The 19,806-nt window shown below is 39.5% G+C and overlaps 2 protein-coding genes across 5 annotated transcripts in view; one reads left to right on the top strand and one right to left on the bottom strand.

The window, feature by feature from the left end:
- Window positions 1-19,806, top strand: part of cdh16 (cadherin 16, KSP-cadherin) — a 34,183-nt gene that overhangs the window by 9,391 nt on the left and 4,986 nt on the right. Inside the window, exons 6-11 of the mRNA XM_056412314.1 lie at window positions 850-1,062; window positions 2,067-2,143; window positions 11,520-11,711; window positions 15,356-15,597; window positions 15,684-15,814; window positions 16,205-16,444. Of these exons, the coding sequence (XP_056268289.1) occupies window positions 850-1,062; window positions 2,067-2,143; window positions 11,520-11,711; window positions 15,356-15,597; window positions 15,684-15,814; window positions 16,205-16,444 (1,095 nt within the window). The remainder of the gene's footprint in view (window positions 1-849; window positions 1,063-2,066; window positions 2,144-11,519; window positions 11,712-15,355; window positions 15,598-15,683; window positions 15,815-16,204; window positions 16,445-19,806) is intronic.
- Window positions 5,471-19,806, bottom strand: part of ca7 (carbonic anhydrase VII) — a 37,384-nt gene continuing 23,048 nt past the window's right edge. For 2 of the 4 annotated variants that reach the window (XM_056412317.1, XM_056412320.1), the window contains one exon: window positions 5,471-5,756. In XM_056412317.1, the coding sequence (XP_056268292.1) occupies window positions 5,751-5,756 (6 nt within the window). In that variant the 3' untranslated portion in view covers window positions 5,471-5,750. Of the gene's footprint in view, window positions 5,757-16,497; window positions 17,137-18,896; window positions 18,922-18,992; window positions 19,053-19,806 lie in introns of those variants that run through there. The other 2 variants (XM_056412315.1, XM_056412319.1) reach the window with 2 other exon arrangements.

The following is a 19,806-nucleotide window of genomic DNA, read 5'->3' as shown; positions in this document are numbered from 1 at the left end:
TCTATCTATAATTTAGTAGTCTCAAAGAGTATTTGGAAAATGTTTCGTAAACAGTCTATTTTTCTCTCACATGTGCTACAGGTGTATATGTATTACAGAGGAGTTCAAGCTAAAACCCAAAGCAAAACTAACATGTCAATAGTCAAAATGTTTCCTTGTATAAATACTGTGGTCCCCTCGATATACTCATCATATAATACTACTCAACATAGTTTCACTATTGTTTTTTCATATTTACAAGTCCTGATGAAGGTAGGGATCATTAGAAAATAACACAATGAGACCTCAGAATAATCCTTGGTTACATTTACTCCGTAGTGGGAATCTTGGTTCACAACAAGGTAGAGGAAACACTGGCTGGAAGGGACATTGTAGTGATGGACGAGGTGAGAGTGCCAGATACCTTTTAGGAAAGGAGATTGGGATTTTTGCCAGGACAGCGGGGAAAGCACCCTCGCTCATAAAAGGCACATGGTGTGTTTTGACATATCAGGCCCCGCCCGGCATGAAAGCTTTTTTGTTCATGCTTTACGCTTGATTCTGGGAAAAAGAATTGACAAGACAATCTGTTAATCTAAATAGAAATACCAAGTGAGGATTAAATGAGAATACTAGCTTTATATTCTTCTTATCCCCATTCAGTGCGTAACTTATTGCAGAGAGAAAAAACATTGTACGTTCTACGGCTGCATTACAGAAACTACGAGAGGCTAAATTAGAATGTGAAGTTATTAAACATTTAAAAGAAAACTGTATGGTATGATTGCGTCTGAAGAGATCTGATGGCTCTGAATCGTATCGATACACTTGTCTTTCGGGGCTGTTCTTTACTGGTGTTTGTTTCCCCAGGGACTGAAATCCTGACAGTGCAGGCGGCCGATAACGACGATCCCAAGACGGACAACGTGCGGATATTCTACCGTTTAGTCGGTCAAATTCCAGAGAGTCCTCGCGCCCTCTTCCGAGTGGACCGTGACTCAGGTGTCATCTCTGTCCAAGCAGACAGTATGGAGGGAACGGCGCCTCAATACACTCTCACCATCACTGCTGAGGATGCTAAAGGTGACTTTAGAGCAATGCAAAATACAGCCTTCTTCTTGTTGTGATTTTTCTTCTTGCAACCTCAATGAGTCTCACAGAAAGGCTTACATGCCATTTCAACTGACTTTCCTGTTGCTGAGGTAGGATATCATGTTGGGAGATTACAGAGACATATTTCCCATCATAATCCCTGTAATTAACTGTTGGCAAAGACTACATTGCCAATCACAGTACCCATTAAATCATATCACAATAAAGAAATACTTGCCAATTTAGCAGCAAAATATTTCAGAGAACATTATCCTTAAAGTTTAAATTAAATGAAAAGTGCCTCTTTGACCATTTTAGATCACATTGACGCTCATTGTGTGCACTTTTTTAACAATACATGCAAAAAATGAAAGAAAACTATTTCTTTGTATCTTTACATTAAAATACAATATTTTCTTCTTCTAAGACAAGTAGTACAATTAGTAGTTAATAACAACCAATTATATTACGACATCCATCTCAACTTTTAATGACAAGGGAGTTGTGTGTGGAGCAGTTTATTCAAATCCCACCCGCCCCCTTTTTCGGAGTGCAATCAAATGTAAAGGGTTTCATTTAAACCCCTCTTGTAAATGTACAACGCTCAAATATTCTGTTGTACTGGGGAATACGTCACAGTCTAGAAGCTGAGGAAGCTCTAACTACATGCCGACAGGACTTTGCGGTGACAGTTAAGAGAAGAGAGAGAAAACAAATCAGTGATAAAAAAAACAAATAAAGCAGTCACTTTGGGGAGTAACATAATATACAGATGTGTAAACGGTGCAGCTTTCATAACTGTTATCAAACAAAGGCTATTAGTTTTTAGTTTAGTTTTTTCCCAGAGATGCATGTATGCTGGCCTCTGGGGTGACAGATGGTCAGGTGGTGATGGAGGCAAGATGAGGTTCTGGCTGTTCCTTGAGCATTTCTTATTTATGTGTGTGATGTGCTGTCCCTGAGTCACTGACAAGCTGTGGTGATGTCCCTGACAGGTCTAAACAGTTCATGCACCCTGGTCGTGACGGTACAGGATGAGAACAACAACCCACCACTCTTCTCCCAACACGAGGTACGAGAACACATGTTTAGACAGAAACTGTTCTGGTGCAACCGTCTGCTCAAAACACGGTGAACAACACTTTTTTTTAAAAGACAGGCCAAACATCACAGGCCATCGTAAGTGGCTATTGGACTGGTGACTGTGAATCCGCTCTGCTGGTCACTGATCTAATCTTCCTGGCGGGGAACTAGATATGCCCTCTAATCTCAGGTTTATAGCAATGGCACCATCATGTTATTGGAGGAGTTTTATTCAGTTCTTTGTACTCAACGTGGACTGTGTTCTGAGTTTAATATGATTGAGCTTTCTTTTGAAAGGAGTTTCCACTCATTGGTTTAGAATATAGTCACACTACATCATGACGCCACAACACTGCTAAATGTCAATAATGTGTCAGCATCACAGCTATTTCAGCATCTTACTGTACTTAACGTGGCCAAATATATAAAAAGAAATGAACATACACTTTCTGCTTTAAAAGTCACTAGAGAAGGTTTTTTTCAATCCAAAAAACAGCAGCTGTAGTGACCTTTGAACCCTATTCATGAGTTGAGTCTTTACCCCCACCCAAATTGACTTTGGGTGTTTAAGATAGAGGGGTTCTTGTGTGGCGCTAACCACAGTCCAAAATCCCTCGTTGACTTTTGGACAGGGACATGTGCTCCATGTCCTTCTCTCTCTCTCTCTCTTTTGCCATTTCCCCAAGCTGTCTCTCATGCCCTCATGTCTTATTTCTCTCTACATTCAGTCATCTAATACAATATTAGCATGCATAAATAACAACAAAAGAAAGATTATCAATTATGTTAATACAATAATTAATTACTTAGGTTTTGGTTTGCATCCATTTATATTTCATTATTTTATTTGCAATACTATATCCTCTTCGGGAATTCCGCCAATATCTGTGCTTCATGCTTGAAATGTGGCAGTGGTGTCCCTCGTTTTAACGTAGCTGCTGGAATGAATGACACATGTTCTAAAGATAGGAAGTACAATCCCCTCATTTTCCACCCACACGTGCCCCATAATGGAAGAGAAAAAAGTCCCGAGGGTTGGGAGTTACGTGGGAGAGCCATCACACTGTGATAATGGGGAACCCGTCTCTGGCTGTTCTCTCAGAACCACGTTGACATGAAAGGCTGCTCAGACATTGTGAGCTGTGACGGAACATTATATTTTCAGCAGGGAGAAAAGGTATCACCTTTCAATTTAACATTTTAAATTGCCTGTAGAGCTTTGGCATATATTATACGGACCAATCACAGGAGACAGTCGTGTTGAATACAGATTGATACAGCAAATATATTTCATCTGTATAACATCTTTCTGGTAGAATTGGACATTTTAAGATTTTAACAAATATAGTTCAAGCATGAAAGCTGAAAGCTAATTTCAAGCTGTAACAAATGTATGCACTCGCTCAGATAATGGCCACACACACACACACACACACACATATACACATATACACAACCACATACACCCAGAGAGAGGTGGAAAATGCTCTTGAGCAGGTCACGCCTGAGAAGTGCAGCTTTTTCCATGGTGATGTTAAGGCAGCGGCACAAGGAGTGGTGTGGGTGGATTGGGGTGTGTGTGTGTGGGGGAGGGGGGGGGGGCAGTGTTGTGGGAGGCGAGTGGTGATAGGGCTCGGTTCAGCGACTCTGTGGATGGGGCAGCCAGATCAGAGGAATGGCTGCTTTACTCGAGGACATCTGTGAGTGGCAGATTACACGGCTGTCTAAACACACATAGTGTGTGAATAAAGGTTAGCTAAGACCAAGAGGGCAAGAGGGGGTGAACAATACACTCACATACTATATACTATATTTCTATAATATATACATATATACTATAAGTAGTATATAACCCCCACCTTTGGGGGGGGAGGTGGGGAGGGCGGGGAGGTGGGGAGGGGAGAGGGGGGAGTGGGGGGAGGGGGTGGCAGCTCTGTATGTTAATGTCTGTGTGTGTGTGCGTGTGTGTGTGTGTTTTGGGTGCTCATGCATGCGCTTTAGTTTGCAGGGTGTGGGGGCTGCCTTTATTTACACCGTTGAAATATCTAATAATAGTGTGCCTACTCCAAGTTAAGTGATAAAAACCTTGTATTCCCTTTTCTATTATTTTACACCATTGAAATATCTAATAATAGTGTGCCTACTCCTAACTAGGCAATAAAAAACCATGTATTCCCTTTTCTATTATTTTACACAATTGAGGGGAAAAAAGGCGATGGGAAAAAACCTTAATTTTGTTATTTATTTTTAAAATGTAAACATATTAAGCGGTTATATGCAGTTAAGACACCAATGCATGTAGTCCATGCAATGTTTTTAACCTCCGGGCGAGAGTCATGAAGGCTCGAGTCTCATCGTCTCAAAAGAGGCACAGGATACTTATGCTGATGCCCCTAAAAAGGATCTGATTTTGGGGCATGTTATAAAGCACATGCCTAAAAATAGTAAAAAACTTGCTGAATGTATTTTGGATACTTTAACCAACTCAAACAATGCTGTATCCTGGACAGATAGGGGAGAGCTTATCATCAATAAGCAACTGGTTAGAGGTTCACACCTGTATGATTTGGTGAGAAGTGTCACTGCAGCCCATAATGTTTTAGACAGTTCTAGACCACCTGGGTGGTCGGTTAAAAAAAAAACACTCGCAGGATTAAATGTGCCTCTATCGGCCATCCCCAACACGCTGGTCCGCAAGGCTGTTGCAGAAAATAAGATGTATGGTTCTGCTGACTTTAAGGCCATTGCTACAGACACCCGTACACCCACAAAGCAGAGAGGAGTTGTAGATAGTAAACACTTTAAGACCCCCAAATCCTCAAAGTCTAAAGCCCATAGGATTGTTAATCCGTGGATGACCTTTTAAGTTTTTTTCTCATAACCATAACCGTCTTTTCTAACCCTTCTTTTTGTTTAATTTTTAACTCTTGTTCTTTTTTACTATTTTATTTTGTATTCTTTTTTACTCTGAATGTATAACTGTGAACAACTGAATGTATTTCTATGAACTCATTAATGATGCCTGTACTTTTATGACTACATGAAGGTATTTCTATGACCCCAGTAGTACCTCTGTTGTTTTTTACCATGCTACATCATTAAATGTTGTCAAATGTTTTATCATGAACTGCCTTACCCCATGTTGTGAATAAACTGATAATCATTTTTGAAACAAAACTGATATCCATTCTCATTTTTTAAATTTAAAAAAAAAAAGTATATCATAGTACATTACAACTGCTTACGAACACTGTACACATGAAAAAGAATCGCCACAACACTCTGTAGGCCTGATTTTGTTAACAACGACTGCTGGACAATATTTTCTGTTGAATAATGTGCATGTTCACTTTGATAATTGAATGGCTTTTCCTGGAACTAAAAACATAATTTTCCTAACAAAAGTATTATAACATGTAGTAACTTGATATATTTGACAAGAAAACATCTTGCTTGATCTACTTATTAGTGTTGAGTGATCTTCTGTCCCTGCGTTGGGCGTCGCTCGTCCATGCATGCTCTATCAGAACCTGAAATGAAAGGGACAAAATGCAGACCGCGTCCAGTCTCTGCAAGGAGAGTCATTCGTCCTGCTCTCAACACTGAAACGAAAGGGAAAAAGAACGTTGCAGCCAATGCTAGTTTGACCGTTGCGTGACAAGCCACAATAATGCCGGCCTTGACGTTGAAGCGATCGTCTGTCCCTGCGTTGGGCGTCTCTCGTCCTGCTCTCTGAACCTGATGATTTGGGTCTATTTACACACTCTGAGAGTGAGTAGTGTGATGTCACTAATGACATCAGCTCTCTTTTAGTGAGCAGTTTGAAGGGATCAAAGCCGCATCTGTGATGTCATACAGCGAGGTCATCAGCTCTCAACCAATGAGTTTTAGTCAAAGGCTCAGTGACCTCTAAATCAAATAGGAGGAGCAATAAACTCTGTGACTTTGATGGAATCAAATCCATTTGTGAGGTCATAAGCTCTCAACTCTTTGAGTGAGCAGCTTGATGGGAATCAAAGCCATCTGGGATGTCACACAGAGAGGTCATCAGCTCTCAATTATCAAATTAAACGTGCACATTATTCAACAGAAAATATTGTCCAGCAGTCGTTGTTAACAAAATCAGGCCTACAGAGTGTTGTGGCGATTCTTTTTCATGTGTACAGTGTTCGTAAGCAGTTGTAATGTACGATGATATACTTTTTTTTTTTAATTTAAAAAATGAGAATGGATATCAGTTTTGTTTCAAAAATGATTATCAGTTTATTCACAACATGGGGTAAGGCAGTTCATGATAAAACAATTGACAACATTTAATGATGTAGCATGGTAAAAAACAACAGAGGTACTACTGGGGTCAGAGAAATACCTTCATGTAGTCATAAAAGTACAGGCATCATTAATGAGTTCATAGAAATACATTCAGTTGGTCACAGTTATACATTCAGAGTAAAAAAGAATACAAAATAAAATAGTAAAAAAGAACAAGAGTTAAAAATTAAACAAAAAGAAGGGTTAGAAAAGACGGTTATGGTTATGAGAAAAAAACTTAAAAGGTCATCCACGGATTAACAATCCTATGGGTTTAAGACTTTGAGGATTTGGGGGTCTTAAAGTGTTTACTATCTACAACTCCTCTCTGCTTTGTGGGTGTACGGGTGTCTGTAGCAATGGCCTTAAAGTCAGCAGAACCATACATCTTATTTTCTGCAACAGCCTTGCGGACCAGCGTGTTGGGGATGGCCGATAGTGGCACATTTAATCATGCGAGTGTTTTTTAAAAAACCGACCACCCAGGTGGTCTAGAACTGTCTAAAACATTATGGGCTGCAGTGACACTTCTCACCAAATCATACAGGTGTGAACCTCTAACCAGTTGCTTATTGATGATAAGCTCTCCCCTATCTGTCCAGGATACAGCAGTGTTTGAGTTGGTTAAAGTATCCAAAATACATTCAGCATGTTTTTTACTATTTTTAGGCATGTGCTTTATAACATGCCCCAAAATCAGATCCTTTTTAGGGGCATCGGCATAAGTATCCTGTGCCTCTTTTGAGACGATGAGACTCGAGCCTTCATGACTCTCGCCCAGAGGTAATGACAGCGTCAAGACATTCTTCTCTCGTTCCCCTTGTCTCACAACCGCCAAGTATCTTTGTAAAATACCTGAATATTTTTTAGCTTTCTCATACATGTCTGTATCGGGTTGTTTTAATACATCACTCATGGCTCTATCAAGGTCGTTTTCCACAGATTGTCTTATAGAGCCAGGTCGCTGGTCATGCAGAGAGGGTTTTAAAGAGTCCATTTGATGCTGTGGCACCAGAAAAATTTTCTGGGTATGGTCCATCTTTTGGGTTTTACTCACTTGCCCCTGTTAATAAGGCTAATTATAAAAGGAATAGCAGCCCCTAACAGAGGGAATAAAAAGCCGCCGGTCTGATTGAACGTCTTTTTCTTGTTTGTGAGTTTATCCTTTTTGGCGGCCACCAGTCTAATAAGGTTCTTCTTCTTCAAGAGAGAGTGTATTGTTTGTTAGTCAGGGGGATATTACCTCTCAACACATTGAGGGTGATCTCACAAAGGGCGTTGACAAAATCAGCGTTGGCATTACTCAGTCATATCCGATCTTCACCACCACCAAACATCAACATTTCGAGAAAGAACCATGAACTTTAGTATTTTCTTCAATACATTAAGCATAAATTCTGTCTGCTCGTCCAGAGATGTTCAGTTATAATAATTATAATGCCGATATTATTTCAGTCAGACCCGATCTCAGTATCAACTGGATCGGACACTGAATGACTCTCCGCACCTTAGGTGGTGATTCATATATCAACTCGAGCAGTGCTAGATTCCTCTGCATGCGCTGAGACATTATCTCTTTTGCTTTTTAGCGATATACACAACCGGTTGTTCTGACAACACAGACGTTCTGAGTCTCAAGTGTTCAGGGGTCATGGCTTTATAATCTATGAGTAGATAACCGTAGGCCGGGTGTGTCGCATCATTAAACGCCTCTAAAAAATGTTTTGTATTACCTAGAAACATTTGTCTGGCCAATAACAGAATCTGACATTTATCCAGCGGATTTTTAAACAAAACAAGATAGTTGGTGTTTAAACTAATAGTTCGACTAACCTTACCCTGAATAAATAAATTTTGCACTAAATATATACAACTGAGATTTCTATGATGTACATATTTAGTAAAAACATTTTGAACCTCGATGTTATTACTTGCATCATTCATCAAATCGTCTATAATGAGTAGGTTGTTTTTGGCTGGTGGTAGTAATACGTCATCGCACAGAGACTCTGGTAAGCCATTTACAAAGTTGATGTTTCGTATCTGCAGGAGTTGATCATATAGAGGCTGCCAACAGGAGTAGATGTAAACAACGTTTTCAAAATGATGTGAAATAACCCTCTCAGCGTTGGCAATAATATCCTTGACAAAAAATGTCTTTCCACAATTTGAAGGGCCACTAACGACCAAACTGAAGGGATGTTGAAAACGAGCGTCAAAACCCTGCGCTATATCAGTAGCCATATGGGAGAGTGGGTGTAATCGCGTAATACCCGACGTTTATTGTATACCACGCGAACCTTCTTTAAAACTGTCTAGTTTTTTAGATGAGAATGTTTCTTATCCTGTTTGATGGTGTCAGAAGTAATCGTTAAAGAGGGAGTGTTTTGATTGGCTACAAAAGCAAGCACCAGGCCTATCAGAGACGAGGGTGTGACTATCGCAGCATTTTTTAGGGACCCCTTTACAAGAGGACAACCAGCACATTGCGAAACCTATAGCAGCCATCGGACATCCCTTCTATCTAAGGGGTGTAACTATTGGAAGAGAGGGGGACAGCAAGCGAGTCGTATTATCTCTAGTGACATCTGAGGAAAATGTGGCATTCCAGGCCTTCACTTTTCTAATGTGCCTGTCAGCCCCGTCAGCCTGTTTGAAGGGGCTAGTGTCTGCAAGTGTACATGTTTAAAAGCCAACATTCTTCCAACTTTTAAACTGATCAGATGGCGTCAGCAACCACATGCAATGTTATTTTTATTGAGGAAGGATAAACAAGGTTTTAAAGTTTAAAATATTTTCCAAAGTTCAGGAAGAAAATACCACAAACACACACACACACACTGGCCATACATTTCACTGAAATACAAAGCTTGTCTTGAATATCCAGAAATAAATGAATTGAAATAGACTTTAAAAGATCAACATGAAAAACGTAACTACACCAATGTAGTTTGTTTTTTCTATATTTATATATGTTCATAGCCCTCTGACCAAGTGCATGCATTGCCCTAGAAAGTACATGCAAATTAACATGTCCTCTGCAAGAGCTCATAGGCTCTAATTGCAAAGAAAAGTCATTAAAAATGTAATAAATAAATAAATATCATTATGAAATGAATTGCATGTCTTTATAAAATGTAACCGAATATATAAAGCGGCATACTACTTATACAAAACTGACTGACTGGCATAAAATAAATGATCAACACAAATGTTAATTTATATGTATTGCTTTTATCTGTACTGTAGGCAGACATGGCTAGATGCAAACTGTCAGTGGAGGAGCAAAGAAAAAGAAGACAGAGAATAGACAGTGATCCAAACAACAGAAGGGACACTCTAGAGAAGGAGACACTCTGCACACTATTATTAGATATTTAAATACTTAAAAGTGTCACTGAATCATTTAAATTAAAATAAAATGATTTCTAAGGCATCAGCTGGAGTTGACAAATGTCAACCCACCAACTGGATAAATGTCATTATGTATAAAACGTGATTTTATTAACAAACTTGTTCCTTTACAGGGTTTGTTAGGCCAGACCACTGTCTTTCCCCCCAAGGTTTAGGCCACCCTGCTACTAATTCTCAAAAACAGCCATATATCGATAATAAAGGCACAGGAAAAGGACTTATAAAAGCCTAAAACAACAGCCCATTCAAATAACATACCCCTTTTAACACTTTTATTATATATACTTATTTAATATCCCCTCCCCTCCTACACCTCCTCCTCCTCCCTCGAAAAAACACCCCTATATCGATAATAAAAGCCCAGGAAAAGGACTTATAAAAGCCTAAAACAACACATACAAACCACATACTGTTCATTTTATTAAGTTAATTCACTAAAAACATTGCATGGACTACATGCATTGGTGTCTTAACTGCATATAACCGCTTAATATGTTTACATTTTAAAAATAAATAACAAAATTAAGGTTTTTTTCCCATGGCCTTTTTTTTCCTCAATTGTGTAAAATAATAGAAAAGGGAATACATGGTTTTTTATTGCCTAGTTAGGAGTAGGCACACTATTATTAGATATTTCAACAGTGTAAAATAATAGAAAAGGGAATACAAGGTTTTTATCACTTAACTAGGAGTAGGCACACTATTATTAGATATTTCAACGGTGTAAATAAAGGCAGCCCCAAACAGCCCCCACACCCTGCAAACTAAAGCGCGTGCATGAGCACCCAAAACATACACACACACACACATTAACATACAGAGCTGTCATTAACATACAGAGCTGCCACTCCCCCCTCTCCCCTCCCCACCTCCACCCCAAAGGTGGGGGTTATATACTACTACTATATACTATATATATATACTATATACTATATATATACTATACTAGTCACATATACTGTCACGACATATTTGGTCAGCTATTACTTTTAACGGCGACCACAACAATGCAACATCATCAATGGAACTCTGGCAGCATTTACATTTATTGATTCATTTATTTTGATGATCAAATATTTAATACCACTGTTAATGCAGAGCCAGTTAAGAATAAATTGTGTCTTGTTTAACTTTAAACCTGCCTCCAGTATATATCAGTGTGTTTAACTAAAAAAAATGGTGTGTTTATGGATTGGAAAGGAATATTTTTATATATTTTCTCATCATATTTAAAACAAAATCATTATATCTGGATCAATATTGTGCCAGAAAGTCAGCATAGGTAGGTTGCAATAAACCAATAATGTATGTTTCATAAGAATGACTATGATGATTACAACAAAGATCAAAGATCAATCACAGTATTATGAATAGTGATGATGATGGAACTTTGTGATTTGCTTTATTAACATGATAATGAAATATTCCTGTTTCCTCACCTTATTTTTTCCATTTGATTTTCCTTGAGGAGTTGCCTCTCATAGAGGTTTGATTTGAGTTTACATCTCAATTTTGCCAAGTTTATTCAATTGTATTATACATTATGACTATACATTTGCCCTCTTCAGTGGATTTTAACAGTGTCACAAATGAATGGTGTCTTCTGGGTAATCATATATGTCCGGTCTCCTCCCCACCAGTATGGGCCCTTTCACATTCCAGAGGACGCTGCAGTGGGCACCACTGTAACAGCTGTGCTGGCTGGGGATGCAGATGTCCGAGGAGGAGACAGCTGGCAGGTGGACTACCAGTTAGAGTCTGGAAACGAAGAGGAGGTCTTTACATTGATGACAGACAAGCAGACCAATGAGGTTTCCCTCATCCTTTCAAAGGTACTCAACACAGACCACACGCCGACTTCTAAACCCACACAATTGACCACCTCATTGATTATTTACACATATTCAAACATCAGCTTAACACTCACATCAGGTCCAAATTAAACATATGTTAATTGTTTTCTTTATCCTGTTTGGGGTGTGATTTTTGGAACAATGGTCTGTGGTTGTCCACGGTGTTTATGCGGTCCTAAGAGATCCTTCAGTAGCTAGGTGTGTCAAAATACCTGTTACATTTAACTCAAGTCATGTTTTCGAGGACAGTTTTAATATCACAGTCCGTATGTGTGAGGCACCGACAGAAAGGTTGGAAAATAATATTCCAATGCGTCAATACTTCAGCCTGACATGCCTCAAATTTAAAAAAGAGTCCAGATGACAGTGGAATGTTTTGGCCCAATAGTCTCTCCTGTCCTCGTGTGAGGCTCTCCCATCCATAACCTCACGACCACTTTCAACAACTCTGTGTTGGCCCCTACCCTGACTGCCAGGAACCTCGGGGTGACCCTCAACAGTCAACTCTCCTGACTGCCAACATCACTGCGACAACACGTTCCTGTAGGTACATGCTGCACAACATCAGGAGAATACGTCCTCTTCTTACTCAGAAGGCGACACAGGTTCTGGTCCAGCCTCTGGCCATTTCACGCCTAGACGACTGTAACTTCCTCCTGGCTGGTCTACCCGCTAAGGCCATCCGACCTCTGCAGCTCATCCAGAATGCAGCAGCTCGACTGGTCTTCAGCCTAAATTCACCCACACTACTCCGTCTACATCCAGGACGTGGTCAAGCCTTCCACCCCATCACGTTCACTCCGCTCGGCAACACCAAATCGACTTGTGACTTCGTCATTCCGAGCTAACCAATCGACAAATTCCAGACTGTTTGCTGTCCTGGCTCCTCAGTGATGGGGGTATAGCTCCCCACTGACATCAGGACAGCAGGAAGTCTCTACATCTTACGCCGCAAACTAAAAACACATCTTTTCCAACTATACCTGGAATAAAATCCGATTAGCACTTCAGTGGCACTTGAATGGCACTTACTTATGGTATTATTTATGGTATTGCTTATGGTATTACTTATAGTATTTGTGTAGTTTGGCTTTCTTGAAGAAATGTTACTTTCCTGATTCTAGTTGTTCTGAGTTTGTCCTCATGGTTGAATGCACTTATTGTAAGTCACTTTGGATCAAAGCGTCTGCTAAATGACATGTCATGTAATGTAATGTGAATCAGCCTTCGCCCGCCCCGCATGATCTAGAAGAAAATGTTTTGGGATTCACGAGGGAAAGAGCGTGTGCCTATCTCTGTGTGTGTGTGGGGTGTGTGTATGTTTGAGTGTGTGTGTGTGTGTGTGTTTGTGTGTGTGTGTGTTTGTGTGCGTGCGTGTGTACTTATGGTCCGCTCTCTGTAAGTGGGCCAAGCAGGAGACAGTCTATTATTTTCAACCTTTCTGTGGGAGTTGACAAATGTGATTGAGCTGAGCTGCACATGCTCTGCTGAGATCAAGCAGGAGATATCTAAAAGCTAAAAATGGTTCATGTTTTATTTCAGATTAACTAACACACAAGGACTTTTATTTTTGTTTTTATTATTTAGACAGATTCAGCTGCGTCTCTTTGAGCAGCTGGGTTTAAAGATCTTGTGAGTCATCTCAACTAACTCAAGGATAATGTTGTTTATTTAGCTTTCTTTTGAAAAAGAAGAAGCTTAAATTCCAGCACAAATAAAAGCTCCAGTGGATTAAAATGCACTTGAGCTTCAGCGTGAAGTCAGGTCCTGAAACATTTCATTATTAGGAATTACAGACTGTTCACAGCCCAATTGGATAATTAGACTGTGAGCAGCCACTAATGAAGGTTTACCACACAGGCTAGAGGCTGCCGATTGAGGTGAATGCATCATGAACCGGTGGAAGAGAAGTATGAGGAGAACAGCACCTTACGTGAAATATAAAACCATTTTGTTCAAGAAAATACTAATTATTTGAAGTTAAAATTAAATGGAGCTCATTGTAGAAGTTTAATTAATCAGGTTAATGTATTATATACCAGTGATTAGTAAATTCAAAGTTATTACGAGAAAAAATCCTAATACATATTCATCCATTACTAACTACAGTTGTGAGTCATCAGTTTAAAGTGAAATATTTTGCTGTAATGTAAGAAAACTGCAGAAATTCAAAAATAAAGGATGTATTGGGGTTGTTATCAACTGAAGTTTATGGAGGTTCGGTACATTGTTTTGATTTTCTAAACCACAATTCTATTGTTTTGGTTCACTCTCACCACCAGGTGTCCAGAAACATGTCTCGTTAATCATAAATGCTCCATACACAGTTTAAATATGCAACAAGTTTTAACTTAAAACGTGATGAGAAGGCAGATTTGTGTTCACAGCTTGTTTTTGCTTCCCCCGACTAGCCAAAACAATCTTTTATTGCAGTTTGAAGAAAAAAAAAGAGTACAATAATGATCAGTACAAATATAAGAACAATCCGAATAATACTTAAAACAAAACAATTAGAGTTACTTTCTGAAAATATTGAGTGCCGTACAGGTGAGGGAAGGTTGATAACAGTGTGTCCACTGTATTTTGAGGTAAAATATGAACAAGTTAAAAATAGTATCACCATGTGAAGACAATGGGTAATATAATGGCTCAGATTTGGCCTCGAGTGAGTCCACGCACATGTTCTGGTGCGCTGAGTAGTTTGATGCATCATTTCCAATCAACCGCATGTACTCAAACACCCTCCAAGGTCTGCCTTTCTTCTCCCTGGCAACAGAGACGCACTCCTGCCTGCAGCGTGATGTCGCGCAGCGCTGGTTTAATAACATTTTGTTTCATGAGCAGACTGAACCCATTTATTGGTCAAATCTGACAGCAGTATTAAAAAAAAAAGCATTCATATAATCAAATACATTAGAAATTAATGATCTCTTTGCCATTTTTTTTGGTATTTATTTGCTCTTAGAATCTGTAAAATCTTTAAATGTATTACAAGTATTAAAATAGCTCACTGCAATGTCAACACTATTTTAATTGCAGTTCATCTTTCTCTGTCTCCACTGTGAAAACACACATGTTTAATCCTTAAACAAAGTCAACAGTTCACACTTATTATTGTTGGTGTCCAGATTAAAGTAATCCTATCACATGGAATCTGCTACTCCAATTGTGCTTCAAAACACTGGCCTCAAATATTGATGATTGTGTTTTATTGTTAAATATTAGTTTATATTATGTGTGTTTCTTTTACAATCAATAATGTATATATTGAATACCTTGCAATGTAAACATGATTTTATTTATCTTCTATGTTCATCCAAATCTTCCGAACAGTGTATTGACCATAACCTGTGTTCTTTATTTTATTGTCACACACAGTAGCAGTTGTTTTAAGTCCATCGTCATGGAAAATGTTTCATTCGTGACACAGAGAATTAATAAGCTCATATTTCTGTGACCAGTTTCTGTCTCTTATTGTAAATGCAGAACATACTTTGGCAGTAAAACAAGTTTGCTTGGAAGTAAGATAAGAAGTGTGCGCGTGTGCATATATGTGTCTGTGTGTGTGTGTGTGTGTGTGTGTGTGTGTGTGTGTGTGTGTGTGTGTACGTATGGTTCCACAGGTCTTGGACTTTGAGCGTGAGAGTGAGTATATCCTCGTGATCAGTGCTCAGAACCCAGTGGCTCTGGTCCGTGGTCGTTACGGCCCAGCATCCACGGCAACAGTCTCCATCTATGTCGACGATGTGAATGAAGGCCCTATCTTGTCTCAAAGCCATTATGATGTGACTGTCAGAGAGGGCGAGGAACCAGGACGGGTTATCGCCACCATCAGAGGCTACGACCCTGATTCTCACCCAATCAGGTAAGCCTTAACTGATCAATGCTGTCGGAAAAATGATCTACTTTCACAGTTCTAATTTTACAGAGTTGCACATGTTTCTTTTGCAGATATTCTCTTCAAGGGGACACCAAGAAATATTTCTCAATAGGAAAGTATTCTGGTGAACTAAAGACTGTGCAGGCCTTGGACAGAGAGGAGAACAGCACGTACACCATGGAGGTCATTGCAGTGGATGGCCGTAAGTTGGTTTTCATGATTATAAATGCCACACAAGTGTTTCATGAATACTTCATTTCAAATTAATTAACAATTCAGCTAGATGTTATCTTAAATGTGAAAAGGCCATTAGTCCCGATTTATTCTTTTTTCTATTGAATAATCTTACAGTCTTTAGAATACAGATGTAAAAGAAGAGACATAGTTGCTAAAGAGTGAGATCAAGAGAAAGCACTGAGTGCAATAGAACCGAAAAATGACCCAAACAACAAGCAAGGAAGGTTAAAATGTACTGAGCTGGTGTCCTACTATCCCCAAAATAAAACACAAGACTACTAGCAGTCAAGTTGCAGCCCCTCATATATATTTGTTTGGGCTCACATCTTTTCCACATCTCTGGTGTTCCTCTCAGGAAACTCATCCTTGTCTGCGTCCACCCTGGTGACGGTCCAAATCCTGGATGTGAACGACAACAGTCCAGTACTGGTGGGAGACTATTCCTGGAAGTACCTGTGTACGCCTCGCTGGGAGGACCAAGCTCTGGTGCTGGCCTCACGGGACAGTGATGGGCCACAGCATGGAGGACGACTGAACTTCTCCCTGCGCAGCGATGCCACAGTCCGTCGTAACTGGAAGCTTACACCTATTAATGGTGAGCCGAATGTAGACTTGTTGAACATGGCCGCCCCACGGCACGCAGTGTTAGTCATTAGGTGGCATTGTTAGAAGAGACTATCCTAAGCTATTGATTTGGTGGGTAAACAAGCTGAGATGTATTTGTAGTCATTATTCAAAGTGTATGCTTTTATGATAATGTGTTTCAATTATCATTTGGGTGTTTCAAGCATCAGTTATGCCCAAGTACTCTAATTCTGGGTGCCAACACGGCCACAAAGACAGCCGGCTTCAAGCCTGCTGCCTAATAGTAAGTATCAGCCAAAATCATAGAATCTTAAAATCTAGTACAAATACTCCATCAAATCATGTTATTACGACAATATGAAGAAACCTTTTTAGATTATCTTGTAGTTTGAGATGGTTTAAGTTGGACATGTGAAAATGGTGTCTTCTGGTATGGAACAAGTAAACTGTCATCTCCATTTTGCTAATAATCCGCCTGTTTAAAAAAAAGGGCCTTGTGAGTAAGGAAGTTCATTTATTGGAGAGGACAGGTTGATGTCACCAGGCAACAGAGGCCTGTGGACACTGAGTTTGTCACAATGTGCTACATGTTTGAGTTACTGACTTAAAATAGGCAATATCGCATCAATGAGGGAAGATAGTTCTGAAGATGTGCAAATTGCTCTGTTCCGGTTTCTCCCTGGATAATTTCGCCGGTCCGATCTGGGAAGGAAGGTGGAATGTAATTATACTTATTTTGCTGTTGTAAACCGCTGGTACTCATTTAATGCCAACTACTTACTGCAATGGCGTCTTTCTTTCAGTCATTCAAACAGCTCAGCCACTTCCCTCTCAGGTTTTTTGTAATCTCCCTCTTTCACTCCCCTGTTCCTGTTAGTATTGATTGAGCCGAGCTGTAATTATATCTTCTGTGTAATTTCTTTGCCGTCATCGCTGGGTTCCTGCCAGCTAATGGAGGCTATAAGAAGAATCTCCTAGAAAGCTCTGCACCTGGTCGCAGCCAGTAATGGTCGTACCAATAAAGTGTGTACTTGTGCCAGTGTGATGTCTGCTGTCGAGGTGCAGAGTTTGCGTGAGACAACCACAACCTCTCATGCGAAGAAGAACTTGTGTGTGGTTGGTTGGGGAAAGGGATGCGGTCATGTATTTAATTGGAATGGTGAAGGTTCGGCTGAGAGGCTCGGGAATGCATTATGGCAACAGAATGCTGCACGGATGATGTGTTTTTGTAGGCCAACCCTAGGGTTAGCATCACACCGGTTCCCTCGACAATAAGGCAATGGGATTTTTTCTTTGGACGTTGGATTATTGCAGAACATAATTTATGTGGCAAAAACAAGTTAATGATACTGACAGATTTTGTTCAGCGATATAATGCTGACAAATGAACACCGCACTCTTTGAAGCATGAATGCTATCGGCAGAAGTACAAAACAAACGTGAGGCTATAAATGAACTCCACCATGGTTGCATGACTTCACATCAACACTATAAGCTCTAGGTGGATTTGCGTATGGCAGGATGACCTTTAGTCGTCTCATTCAGCCAATAGTTAGCAACTGCCAAGGGGTCAGAAGAGGGTTATCTACTGATATATTTAATGTAAAGGAATCTCTTTACTTTGTGTGTACCACAGACCTTATTTCAGGCATCAAAAGAGAAATACATTTGAAATATTGACTTGGATACGAGGAACCAGAACGGCTAAAATGCAAAAAAAAATGTTTAGGTCAATTCTTTGCAGACCACTTTGAAAGACTTTGTCTTCATGCACATCGATATTATAATGTCATTACAAATATGATAGTATTAGTTATGGGTCATGTCAAGGGAATTTTACTTTTTACGATTAAAACATGTGGGATATGTTGATAATATGCAGTTTTTAGGAACATTCTTTGGACAGCACATTCGGAATATGCATCTGAATGGGAGTTTTTACTGTAATTGCCTGTTTAAGGTCAGCTCTGTCTGTGTACAGTACACAAACCAACTTCCAACAGTTTGCATGCCAAAAGGAAAAGCTCACATTTTGGGTCCGAATGAGAAACACACCGACTTTTAAACATTACGAAAGACTTGGATATTAACAGGTTTTTGGATATGTACACATGAAAAAATGTCAACCTTTTGAAATAGGTTGTGGAAGGAATGAAAGAGAGTGACTGTGTTAGCACAGTCGAACAGTGTTTACATTATGGAGTATATGTGGCTGCATATTAACAAGAAGATTGTTGGAATATTAATTTTCATTAGCTTAGTAGGAATAATGTCGGAATATTTGCTGAATGTAAACATAGTCAGTGTCCTCACAAAGATAGAAGTACAAGGTTGTGTGTGAGTGTGTCATGGCCATTCATCTAAAGTCTTTCAGAGACTCTAATGTACCATGTTTAAATAATTGGCAGTTCTTTTCAATGCAGAATTCAGTTAAAGAGGCAGCATGCTTTTATTCCACTTACCTCCCCTCGTAATAGCTCTTCACAGCTGCAAAGAGAGAACTGTGAAACATGGAGTCTTAAAGTATCGCATTTGATAGCACGATAATGTGAAAATACCTTTTTGGTATCACTATCACCGAAAATAGTTCTGGTTAGGTAGCTGGTCACTGATTGGACCTGTGAACATGTCAGAGCAGAGGAGAAGAAGTGCAGATAGAGAATCAATTAACAGCCTGCACAACTTGATTTCCCCTGACTGACAAATGGAACATGAAGGGGAACGATGGTGAGGTGCCAGTGTGTAGTTTAGGACCCCCAGATAAGGGTTCAAACAACTTGATACAACATTTCTCTTTCAGGGACAGGGCATTTGCGTCATGCAGCCAGATGTGTATTTTAAACAGATCTAGAGATAAGATAAAGACTTATACACTCCAGACCACTCAGCCATCGGTCTCTCTGGTTCACTGTGTTGTAGTTGTATGCTGTTTTGCTTGGTTTTTGTGCGAGTAGAAATGGTAAAATAGTGTTAATCAATGCATATCGGATGTAAGCTTATATTAAACCTTTTCAGGATTGACTGATCTGTGAACTGCAGCAGAAGTGGTACTCAATTGTCTTGCTGCACAGGAAGGGATGCTTTTTCACCTTATGTGCAGAAAAATATTGAACAATATTGTTACAGAGTGCATGTTTCTCAATCTACCAGGGAGGATGCACTTATTTATTTATCCGTCAACAAAAAGTACAACAGATTGAAGTTGTGAATTTGGAGACTTTTGGAAGTTAAATTAGCTGATAATTAAATGTAATAAAAATGTTTTAAAAAGGAAATTATTTAGACATGACCTTTGACAACCTTTACTTCGTCATTCAAGAAAAATGGGACAATGTTTTATCTGAAGTTCATTTTTTATAGGAAATATTTTTT

Source organism: Pseudoliparis swirei, chromosome 4 (genome assembly GCF_029220125.1).
Source record: "Pseudoliparis swirei isolate HS2019 ecotype Mariana Trench chromosome 4, NWPU_hadal_v1, whole genome shotgun sequence".
In the NCBI taxonomy this organism is placed as follows: domain Eukaryota; kingdom Metazoa; phylum Chordata; class Actinopteri; order Perciformes; family Liparidae; genus Pseudoliparis; species Pseudoliparis swirei.
The sequence above is the reverse complement of the archived record's forward strand: the minus strand, read 5'-3'. Positions and strand labels throughout refer to the sequence as shown.